The following is a 12287-nucleotide window of genomic DNA, read 5'->3' as shown; positions in this document are numbered from 1 at the left end:
AACCTGATTTTCATTATTCATTCTTTAAGTGTTTTTTAAGTGTGTTTTAAGTGTTTAAATATTAAATAATTAAATTAATTATTCACTTTCATATCAATTAATTTACTCACCAATTTTGGAATTACAACTTTCCAGAACTGCAAAAGGTTTCTCAAACTCAAAGATTCAAGTTTATCCAAACTGCTGAGCCTGGTTTCACTGCCGGCTCGCCTGACTCCGTTTCTGTTTGTCCATTGCAGCGCTGTTCCCTGCCACCATTTGAATGAGGCGCCATTCTATATATTACACATCAATCACTCAAGATGACTTTGAAACTGTTATTTTGGGTAAAAATGTAAAAATGCATAATTTTGCTTTAAGAAAGGGTTTTGCATACAGAACTAAGACCTGGATTCATCAATTATGTTTTGAAATTTGGTATTTTAATTAGATTCAGTACTGATAGATGTTTGAATGGAGAATGGAATGGAAGATGTATTTTTCTTTTTCAGTCTTTATGTGAACTATCGACAGCGCTGTCATGTTGTTTCTCAGAAATTTGTAGATCTGGCAGGTGATTTCTAGTCTTGGTCTGTGTGCGGTGGTCTTCATAAATGAACAGTTAAACCCCTATATAAAAAAACAAAACATTTTTCTTCTGAATTCCACTGCTATTTATTTATGTTGATTGTTTTGGTGTGAGTTGATGCTTTTTGGCGATATTGGCTGTAGAGATGTCTGCCTTCTCTTGAATATAATGGAACTAGATTGCAGAGCGTCATCTAGTTCCACTGTACTGGAGAGAAGACAGACATCTCAGCAACCAATATCTCCAAAACTCAGTAATTCACAACAAAACTAGCTAGACAGGTAAATAGCACTACAGGCCAGAGTAAAAATGCATATTATTTATTTGGGGCTGAAGTGTTCCATTAACTCAGCTGCATTTAGCTCCATTCACCTCCACTTTATCCTCCACTACAGATGTCTTAGCAGATATATTCATTTGCCAGAGAAACCAGCAGACGTTAGAGGTCAGAAGGGGTTCTTCGATGTGTATGGATGGTACAGCCTATACGGACTAAGACTGAATGAAGGGATGAGCACTTTATATTTCTGTTAAAGCTCTGACGTCAAACAGCTTAGTATAGTACTGACAAGAGTGTCATTACCCGTCTTTAATGCACAGGGATTATGATTCCAACCTTGTGTCTGATGCAAGATGTAATAGTTAGATGACACTGATACCATTATGCAGGCTGTAAGTGGTGTATCGTCCTAATGATGACGGCTGCAAAACTGTCCTCATTCTTTTGACAGGTTGCAGTGAGTATCTGCACAGTTTAATTTGTAGGTCACCCTGTTTGCCTCATATCAACCGATTTGCCACATTTGTATGTCAACGTGCAAGCATGTGTAAGCATGCACATGGACACACCCGATGTCAGCCAAAATGTTTGACCTGATCTATGCCAAAGCTGTTGGCATAGCATGGCATGCAAAATCCTGACTTCTGGAACACGTCCATCATGTTGTTTACTGCCCCGGCACTGGATTTTCCGTTGGCCTATCTTCTATCCTTGTCTTTCAGGCATCTGGTGCGCTTGCTGTTGTCGAGGGATAGAGCATGAATTCTCACCCAACTGCTCTGTTTTGGGTTTTAGGACTGTAGAGCTTTGTGTTCACACCAGGCTGTTGATTCAGGCTGGGTGTCACTGCTTTTTTTTTTTCCAAATGAGCAAGACGAAAACTATGCAGCCTTTTCTTTCTGCTTCTCTGCATGTACACACTGTAAAAACAACAACAACAACAAAATGTCGATTTCAAATCCAACTTACTCCAACAGATTTTTGCAGTTTGAGCCCAAAGCTTTACCAACTATTAATAATTTCTTTAAATAGTTTACTTTTCCTCTTAAAGAACTTTTTGGGAATGTTTCTAAAACACAAACATTTGAGTTTTACTAAAGAAGAAAAGTAAATTATCTAAAAAAAAAAATACAGATTGACAAAACTTTCGGCCTCATGCAAGAAACCATTTACAAACATTTTTTTCCCCTAATATTTGTATCCACAATTTATTTTGTAGGTATCCATTGATTTCTGGGATTCACCATTGTTTCCTTCTGTTTATTTTTTATTGGTAAGAGAAATTTTTACAAGTGCTCAAAAGCACCAAGATAAGAAAGAAACATCACACAGTCTACTGTCCACATTCAAATGCAAGGAAACTCAAGTGTTAACAGTTAAAGCCATCATATTTGACAAATTTGCCCACATCTATTTCCTGCTTCACAAATTTATCCATTTTATATCATCTTATGTTCAATAGTTTAGGGGATGAGGATAAAACAACCCATAAACTGATCTAATGTAATAGTAAGTTATCAGAAAGTCAAAAATGTAACTAAATTTCTAATTTAATAAACAGTACTGTAATATTTTTAAATAAAAGTTTAGAAAGAAATGTAACATTTTTCTTTTAAGCTGTGATCAGTTGCTTAAAACAACCAACCATGTGATAAAAAGAGAACTAAAAAACTAAATTTGTTAAACTAAATCTTATTTTTTATTCCGTCATTCTCTTCTCACTTCACTTACTCTGCTGACATAGAATCAGCATCAGCAAGTTTTCACGACTCCTTTACTTTTTCCTCTGAATACCTTTTATTATGGTGTCCGTCCAATTCTTGGTTATGTGTCAGAGTGTTGTACCGTGTACAAATAGTACATGGTACAACACATGTCGTTGTATAGGGGCCTATCTTACACCCGGCACAAAGCTGTCATGCTGGTGGCACAGGAGGCTTTGCTATCTTACACCAATGCAGTTGCCATTTTTGCCATGTCTGCACTTGTGCCTGGTCTGTGCAACCATGAGGGGAGGTTAAAAATTCAAGGCAAAACAAAGGTGTGGCTGGGTGCATTTACTATCTTGTGCTCGGCACATTGGAGTAAAAACTACTTGACTACTTGACCGGTGCTTCTGGCACACCTGTCTCTTGCAGGTGATGAGAGCCAACTTTCTTTTATTGCATGTTCAGCCTGAACTTTGGCTCAGCTGATAGATGTATTCCACTGTTTCCTGCTGGCACAAAGAGCGGAACAGAGCAGGATACCCCTGCACTTCTGGCGCAAGACAGCAAAGGTGGATTTAGACACCCCCTGAACAAATTAAATCCACTGCACCTTGCACTTTCCACTTGCACTTTGGATCAATGTAAGATAGGGCCCATCAGGGGGAGTTATCGATGTAACAAGCAACTTCTCTCACCCTCCAGTTTTTGACCAAGTGGAATTCATCATTAGTGAATGAGAACAAATTTAGGATGTACAAGAACATTTGGTGCATCTGGAGTTGACTTCTCTTATTTTTTCCTCTCAACTAAGAGAATATATGAGATACAATTTAGGAGAGTGCTGCTGCATGAAGCCCATTGTTTGGTTTATTGAAGGCAGTTTCCTTGACGTTATGAATTTTCTCACTTTTTTTTTTTACAGTGCATGTCTTCACTATTTTCATGTGTAACCTTTTGCATTTGTGCAAGACATCTCCACTTAATAGCACCCAAGCCATTGTTGCAGTTAAATGAGACATGATGAAATGCAGCTGAAGCTGATCTGTGCATGTTTGTGAATATATGATGAGGAACAATGCAGGAAAAAGCCCATTACAGGACTAAGGCTTCCATTTGCTAATCTGGTCGGTGTCCAGCTGGATCAGTGGGCTAAGGCACATACTATTATATAACCGAGACACTGTGGATTCAAATCCTTCGTCAGAAGTCATCTCATCACTCTCTGTCCTCTCTACTTAATAGACTTGCCATGGTTTTTTTTTTTTTTTTCAATTCCCCCAAGTCCATAGAAAGGTCAGACTGCAGGGTCAGGCGGAAGATCTTGCCTGTGGAGCTGGTAGAGATTCAGTGATCGTATCATCAGTGCTTGAAATCTGGTTCTCCTCAGTCACTACCATCTCTCTCCTCTCGCTTTATGCCAAGTGTGCTGTCCATAAACACACAGATGTTTCTTAAACTAAAATGATGGACCCTTCAACAGCAAGGCATGAGGCTGGCATCTGGTGGTGGTGGATAAGTATTACACCTGAGAGCGAGTTAAGCTTTTCATTAGCAACAAGCTGAGCTTTGCTGCACTCTTCTGGTGGAACACTGACAGTGTAAAGTATCATAAAGAGCAGCAATGTGGAGAGATCTGCACTGAAAAAGAGGCTGCACTGTTTAAAGGGACAGTTCACCCCAAATTAAAAAAAAAAAAAAAAAAAGGATTGTAACCAGCCTTTTCGATAATAAGTATAGCTTTTTTTTTTTTTTAGTGCATCCTATACCTCCAAAACTCAGCATCTCACATCAAAACAGTTTACTTGGATAAATAACAATAAAGGCCAGAAAACAAGCTGGAAAATCCATATTTTTGATTTGGGGTGAACTATCCCTTTCAAAAGATGGACAAATAATATTAAGCAGAGAAAAAAAATTAGCAAAACCTAAATTAACACTGTCAACTTAAAATTTAATATAAAGGATTTCACTCTATCCAGAGTAATTAATGCTACATTTGCTCAAATTTCACTTACACCAAAAATTTAACTCTTCTTAATTTGCTATGAGGGAAAAGAGGTCTCAGATAGATATGAGGAAATGTAGAGAGATGCCAAAAATGTATTAGCTCTCCTACATTGAAAAAAAAAGCAGAGAATTAGGGCTGCAGGCACTCAGCATTGGCCTTTCACACACTGCACTAGTCTACAGTATGTATGTCATGTGTTTAGGTTGGCATAGCCAAAATAAACTCAACAACAGACCTTACATACATATTAATATTAACATCCACACTTGCTGAACTAAATTTAGCATCAGGATGTGTATGAGAGAAAAGTATGATGGTCCCATCTGCAATATTAATGTATTTGAAAATGCATACATGATCATATAATCCTTTCTCATAACAGTAATTGCAGTGCTGCTGAACAATAATAAACAGAAACAAAACTGCATTACAGGAAGAAATCACCCAAATATCAGCAAAACAACACTCAGCTGTCAGAAAGTATAATGACTGTGAGTTTTGCAATGCCATGCTTTCACAACAATTTGGGGATGTAAAGAGAAAACTTGAAAAAGAATGACATAGAAAGGAGAAAGAAAAGCAGGTATGAAATTTCAGAGGTCTTGAACAGAAAAAATGTCCTGAAATGTTTTTAGGAGTTCCTGAAAAGTCTATTTTTTTTAACCAAAGAAACACATTTATTTCATGTTCAAACCACTCTGATTTTAAATTTGATTTGTGGTGCCATCTGGTGGTTTTATTAATAACAACACTGTGGTGGGCAGTAATCCACACCTCTGCCCTCCCACTGCCCTACCCTCCTCATGAATGCACTGAAAGCAAGACTGCACCAGTTTTCACCAGAATTATCTAACTCTCCAACGAACAAAATCTTATTCCATTTTTGAAATTTAATTTCATAAATCTACATAACTTTAAATGTTAAGTAACAAGTAACTACATCTGTCTAAATGTGTGTATGTGAAGTAAAAAGTAATTAATAGTAAATATCTCCCTCAGAACTGTTGAGCAGGAGGTCACCCCTCATTGGTAGAGCATGCCAATGAGGCATGCAAACTGTCGAGGAGGAAAAGTCAAAAAATTATTTCTACTTATTTCCAAAAGTTAAAGGAATTTATTACCCAGAAAATGTTACAGAGTTTGGTTGGAATCTAATTTAAAAAAAAAAAAAAGTAAAGTAAAGTAAAATAAAGTAAAATGAATGAATCAAATGCAAAGTATACGGTCTCTGCTGTGTGCTGTATAAAAGGAGGAATATATAAGTCAGTAACATTCAAATGAATGCTGCAGTACAAACAGAGAATTGGAGGAAGCACGATCTATTGTTGAAATGACTTCTGTTTGCAGATTTCCTTCCTCACTCTCTGATGGACACCCTGTTATACCTGGAAGTTATAGCAGCTGAGGGGTTAAAGGGGAGTTGACACTATTGACAAGCAACCAATTGAAACATACAACTATCTGGAATTAAGTTACACATTTGAGAAAAAACATTTGTTTTTAGATATTTTAATGTGGACTGTTTAATGTGGCTATTATACCATTACGTAAATTGAAAAGAATTTAACATTTTCCACCAGAGCTTCAAACCGGGTACCAGACCATACACTGTACAAAACAAACAAACACACAAACAAACAAACAAACAAACAAACAAACAAAAGTTGGGAAAATTCATTATTTTATGGCAAATGCCTTCAATGTATTTTTGAGTTCTGAATCAAACTTTAACTCTTAATTTGAAATAAACTAAACAAAGTTTTGCTGACCTACAATATTTTGTTGAGTTAATTTACTTTTCTTCTTTAGATGAACTTCAATCATTGAGTTTTAGAAAACAACAAAACTTTGCATTTCAAAAAATTGCTGACAAGAATCTGTGAACCTGATTCATCATTATTTAGGTGCGTGAAAATAAATGCTTGCAACTGAAAATATTTAAAAAATATAAAATAAAATATATACTTATTAAAACATTATTCACTTTCACTTTAATGAATTCAGCAATTTTTTTTTAAATTGGGGTTTCTAAAACTCAGTGATTCAAGTTTATCTAAAGGAGAAAAGTTATCTCAACAAAACATTATTATCGATGAAACTCTTTAAAAACCTGAGACTTTGAGTCGGGCTCAAAACTCAGTTGAAGTAAGTTGCCTGTAAAGTTTGAGTTTTCTCAACATGTTTGTTTTTTGAGTGTAATATAAACATGTAATATAATGAAACAGATTAACATTTAATATTCACAGAAATTATAACTGTTGAATGTTTAAATGAAATGTGACTTTTTCTTTTTTTGAATACTAAATACTGAAATACTCACAATTCGCAATTTGGAAAGCCCCTGTGGACAACAGCAATAGTGTTAAGCCTGTAATAACCACACAGTATAACTAAAGAAAAATCTCTAAATTGAAATAACCCATGGATGGTCTCATTTGCTTATGTATGTCAGACATCATTGTTACATTGAGACATTTCATGACCAGTTATAAACTCTGTGTAGTAGCTTTTAAATGGGGTTTTGAACTTCTGACCTCAGTATTATTTAAAATCCTGTCTGCTGGTCACTGGTATCCAACTGTGTAATTTCTTGAGGTTATATATCCATATCTTTCCTCTCCTATCTTTTTCTCCCTTTGTATAAAAGAGGCTGGGTAATATAAATACTCTTCTTCTATATCTCCCACTTCAAGCCTGTACACCCATGGCTTGTCAACATAACTCTTTCCCTCTAATCTGAAATGCCAGGGATTAAACAGGCAGCCAATTCTCCATCCATAATTCTACCATCCCCTCCCCCTTCTCTCTCTCTCTCTCTGTCTGTCTGAGTCTCTCTCTGTCTCTCTCTCTCTCACACACACACAAATGCGCACACACACACACACACACACACACACACACAGAGAAATAAAACACACAGAGTTCTGCCAGACTAGTCATTTTGAGACCATAAGCATGATGTTTGAGAGGCGGAGAGAGAGGAAGGTGGGTGGGATGGATTAGATTAAGTTGGTCCAAATTCAAGGGATCACTCGTGGCGAGAGGGGGTGACAGATAAATAGGGGGAAAAAAAGAGTGTGTTTGTGCGAGAGAGAGGCTGAGAGAGGGATAGAAAGGGCGGGAGAAAATGGTCGAGTCGTGCAATCAGAGCCAGAGTCTGGCAGCAGCAGGTTGTTTCAGCCCCAGATATGACCCAACTCTCCCACCCTACCCCGTCAATCTCCAGCACCCTGCTGCTATTCCATAATATCACACTACATGTCTCAAAGCTCATCATGACAAGCCTCCAGCAACCTATAGGAGTGTAGGATTTAAGGCGACATCATATGCCTACCTTGCCTCTCACTGGACCAGTAGGATCTTGGATTGTAGCACGTGTACTAAGAGGAGTCCTCATCCGCTTTCAGTAGTAGAGGTGCAAGTGGGAACATTTGCCTTCACCCTCGCCGGGTGTTGAGAGGTGTTGCCCCCCGTGGACTGCACTGGATTTAGTATGGACTTTGGACTTTTATGTGACTATTGAGCAGAGAGGGAGAAAAAGAGGAAAAAAGAGGAACAGGGGAGAAGTGTGGGGACAAACAAGGAGGACAGGGAGGGGGGAAGACAGGAAGAAGAGGGCAGGGTGATGGGAAACATCAACAAAGCTTCTAAAAAGAACAGTAAAAGGAAGAAGGTAAGAACTTATTTCAGCTTAGATAATGTATCAGAGTGAGTTTGCACTAATTAAGAAATGAAAGATAATGATTTGTGAATATCTAAGTCTGATCATTTGTGAAAGTTCAACATACTTCTGACAATTTTCATGCTACATGAGAGCTGTAAATAGCTTCCTATCAGACGCAGCCATCATTCAAATGGATTTTGTTTCCAATAAATAATATAAATACATCGGTCCGACTTAATTTTACAGTACGCTAATAAGACATAACAAGACACATTTTGTAGTAAATTAGACAAAAACTAGAAGTAATGTCTTCTTTATTGGGCAGTCTTTGACCCTTTATTGTACTTTATCAGAGGATAGGAGGGGACATATTATAACAGACCTGTACTGTAAACTAAAGTGAAATCACATATCTGCTACTCCCCTTTTTTAAAATGATCAGATCTACTAAGTAAATGCCAAAAGAGGAATATTTTATCTATGGGTAAAGGCACAGATATATTGTAAGATGAAAGGCAGATAACATGATTCAATCAAGGAAGTATTGGACTTTGCTGCTGAAAATTGTACGGGACCAGCCAAAGAAGATGTGTCTCAGGTAGCGGGTATGTGATTTCACTTTAGTTTACAGTACAGTTCTTCTATAATGTGTCCCAAATTGTCTTCTAATAAAGCATAATCAGGATATAACAGTGGGAAATAATACACTTTAGTTTACAGTACAGTTCTGTTTCAATGTGTCCCTAATAATCCTCTAAGAAAGCCTGATAAGGGTCTAACTATAGATAATAATATACTTTAGTTTACAGTGCAGCTGTCATGTGCCCCAAATTTATCATCTAATAAAGTAATAGTCTAGTTTTCATCTAATTTGATACAAACTAAGGCTTGTTATGTTTTATTAGTGTACTGTCAAATAAAGTGTGACTAATATATCTATATTTTAAAATATGACTTATTGCTGCCATAACACAATGAAAATGTACTTGTGAGTTAGCCTGTTTATTTGCAGTCAGTGGAACTTAAGTCATAACTTTATCCTAATTTGGTTGGTTCCCCTCCTCTAAGGGGGAGTCACCTGTAGAACGAAGCGGTGCCCCATTATCTGCCGCCATGCTGGGCGGCCTGGGCGGTGCAGGTGAGGTGGACACGGAGGACGAGGAGGAAGGAGGGAGCGAGCGGGACTTCGACGAGCCCCTGTGCGCTCTGGTTAAGAACTGCAACATGCTGCACAACATAGTGGGGCCTGCTTGTATCTTCCTCAGACAGGGCTTCGCACAGAGCCAGCTTGTATGTATGACATACACACACACACACACACACACACACACACACACACACACACACACAGCTACACAGTACAGAATCATAGCCAAAATCACCCATAAATCTCTTCATTAATCCATTTCCATAGTGGCCTCACTGTCCAAAAGAGGGTGAAGCAAAGGCCATCCATCATCTCAGCCTTCCCATCCCATCTTCCACTAATGAGAACTTCATCCTGTGAGTGTCAACCCCACCATCAATCCTATAGACCATCACACGTCATAAGAAAATATGTGATTGTACCAGAACACCTTTGCTACAGAATATTATTTGGTGGGGAAAAAAAAAACATGAAAAATCTGATTTCAGTGAAGAAAGAAAGAAAGAAAGAAAGAAAGAAAGAAAGAAAGAAAGAAAGAAAGAAAGAAAGAAAGAAGTTGCGAGCTGTAAAAGGAGACTAATTAGTAATATAACAGACAGTAACTGGCCTGCGAATTTGTAGAGATTATTATTTAGATCATAAATTCACTGTCTAACAGCACAGGTGATATAACCATATTTCAGATTAATGTCTGGACGGGGGGATCAATAACAGAGTAATTTCCTGACTGTGCAACTAGCAGCGCTAATTGAGAAGGGCCATTAGGACAGTAGTGTCCTCATTGATCACAGATGTTTTATTGAGCTATAGGCTCCTGAGGTACTGGACGACCTTGGCTTGAGTTTAGAGGAGAAATATAATGAAGTCTTTTCCATAGACTCTGTATTCTTTTACTGTATTTTGTAGCTGGCCTTGGTGTTTTTTAGTACATGAATAAGTGTAATTCCAGTGGAGAATGTTAAAGGCAGACTTATGAACTAGTTTACAGCTGAGCAGATTTAATTTGTCACTGACTCACTGTCTGGCACACACTGTTAAAATGCATGTATGATAGTTTCACACTTGGAACAGTGTTACCAACCTTATATCAAACTTAAATCTTAAAGTTGCTATGATTATTGTCATATTGTATTAACAACAGAACAACAGTATGGGTACTGTAACTTTTAGAAGTGTTACATTACAAGATTACTACCATTGAAAAGTAACTTGTTAGAGTGCTTTTACCTTACCAAAAATGAAAACCCTCTGGAAATTTCTTGCACATGTTGGTTAGATTAACTAGCAGGGGACTGGGCAGAGGCAAAGACAGCTGAAAACGTTTCATAATGCAACTACTGAATCAATTAGCTTTTCAAAACATAAGCCAACACAAACTGTAAAAGTGCAGTGGCATTTCTAATCGCATACAAAGACAAGATTTTTATTGTTAACGTTCTTGTGTTTTGTAAATATAGATTCATTCTGAATTTGATGCAAGGTTGGGACGGGGATGGTTACCACTGTGATATATCACCTTTTCTTTTAACAGTTAGTGTTTTAGAAATGAGGACACTAATTGTTGAAGTTTTGAAAATGAAATTCTTTCTTGTTCTTGCTTGATATATGACTTAAGGTGCTCAACAGTTCGGGGTCTCTGTTGTTGTATTTTTTACATAATGAGCTACACATTTTCAATGGGAGACAAGTCTGGACTATAGGCAGGACAGACCTGAACCTGAACCCTCTCCTACAAAGTCACACTGTTGTAACAATTGTAGAATGTGTCTTGGTGTTGTCTTGCTGAAATAAGCAGACACATTTCTGAAAAAGACGTCATCTGGATGGCAACATATGCTGCTTCAAAACCTGTTTGTACCTATCAGTATTAATGGGGCCTTCACAGATGTGGCAGTTACCATCACCACAATGTTAGCACTGGTAGCAATCTGGATAGCCCTTCTGCTCTTTAGTCCAGAGGTCTAAACAGCCATGATTTCTGAAAACAATCTGGAATGTTGACTTGTCAGACCACAGGCCTTTTTTCCACTCTGTTTCAGTCCCTCTCAGATCAGCTCAGGTCTTAGAAATGTGTGCAGTGTTTCGGGATATTGTTGATATATGGCTTTTGCTTCGCACGGATAGAGTCTCAACATGCATTTGTAGATACAGCGACAAACTGTTTTTTTCATTTTTCCAAAGTGTTCTTGTCCCTGTACAGTAATATCCTTCACATGGTCATGTTGGTCACCTGAGGGGTCAAAGGTCACAGGAATTCAATGTTGGTTTTAAGCCTTTCCCCCAAGGTGCAGAGATTTCTCTGGATTCTCTGAATCTTTTAATACTATTATGTATTGTAGATTTTGGTTTACTCACACTGCACTGATCAACCTAGTTTTCACTGTTTTCAACAAAGAAGTTTTAAAATCCCACCATACCTCTACACCCATACACCTTGCGTTAAGTGCTAAGTAGTAAATATTAGCATGCTAAAGTAAGATGATGACCATGGTAAACATTCAGGATATGGTACCTGCTAACTAGCAGTTAGAGTGTAGCATCCTAATCAAATCAGCATGATTACATTGCCATTGGAGCAATATTAACATGCTGATATTAGCATTTGTCACAGTATATTACAGCTATGCATACTGTATAATACAGCCTCATAAAGCTGTTATATGTATAGGTTCATAAAAAATAATCCCTGTCAATCATCACTTATGACCCACTAGAAATGTGTGGCATGTCTGTATCTGTATGTCTGTGACTCTGCCCTCTGCCTGTGTTTTGTGTTCAGGATGATGTTTGTGGGAGTTAACCTTTGGATATTGGTGTGCAGCCCCCAGCCAATAACAGGGCACAGGGTGTGAGGTGCAGAACTCTATAAAGTTTAAGCATGTACCCATAATGCCAGCATGCTGACCCTTAT

General features: G+C 37.7%; 1 protein-coding gene across 3 annotated transcripts in view; it reads left to right on the top strand.

The window, feature by feature from the left end:
• The window catches only part of cabp2a (calcium binding protein 2a), a 28164-nt gene that overhangs the window by 8172 nt on the left and 7705 nt on the right, over positions 1-12287 (top strand). The window contains exons 1-2 of one of the 3 annotated variants that reach the window (XM_084715843.1): positions 8174-8238; positions 9298-9519. The exons of 1 other annotated variant lie outside the window; for it this stretch is intronic. In XM_084715843.1, coding sequence (XP_084571969.1) covers positions 8191-8238; positions 9298-9519 — 270 coding nt within the window. In that variant the 5' untranslated portion in view covers positions 8174-8190. Of the gene's footprint in view, positions 1-8173; positions 8239-9297; positions 9520-12287 lie in introns of those variants that run through there. One more of the 3 variants, XM_084715842.1, reaches the window with a different exon arrangement.

Source organism: Lutjanus erythropterus, chromosome 3, assembly GCF_056507025.1.
Source record: "Lutjanus erythropterus isolate fLutEry1 chromosome 3, fLutEry1.hap2, whole genome shotgun sequence".
In the NCBI taxonomy this organism is placed as follows: Eukaryota; Metazoa; Chordata; class Actinopteri; order Lutjaniformes; family Lutjanidae; genus Lutjanus; species Lutjanus erythropterus.
Note: the sequence above shows the minus strand (reverse complement) of the source record. Positions and strands in the feature narration are given on the sequence as shown.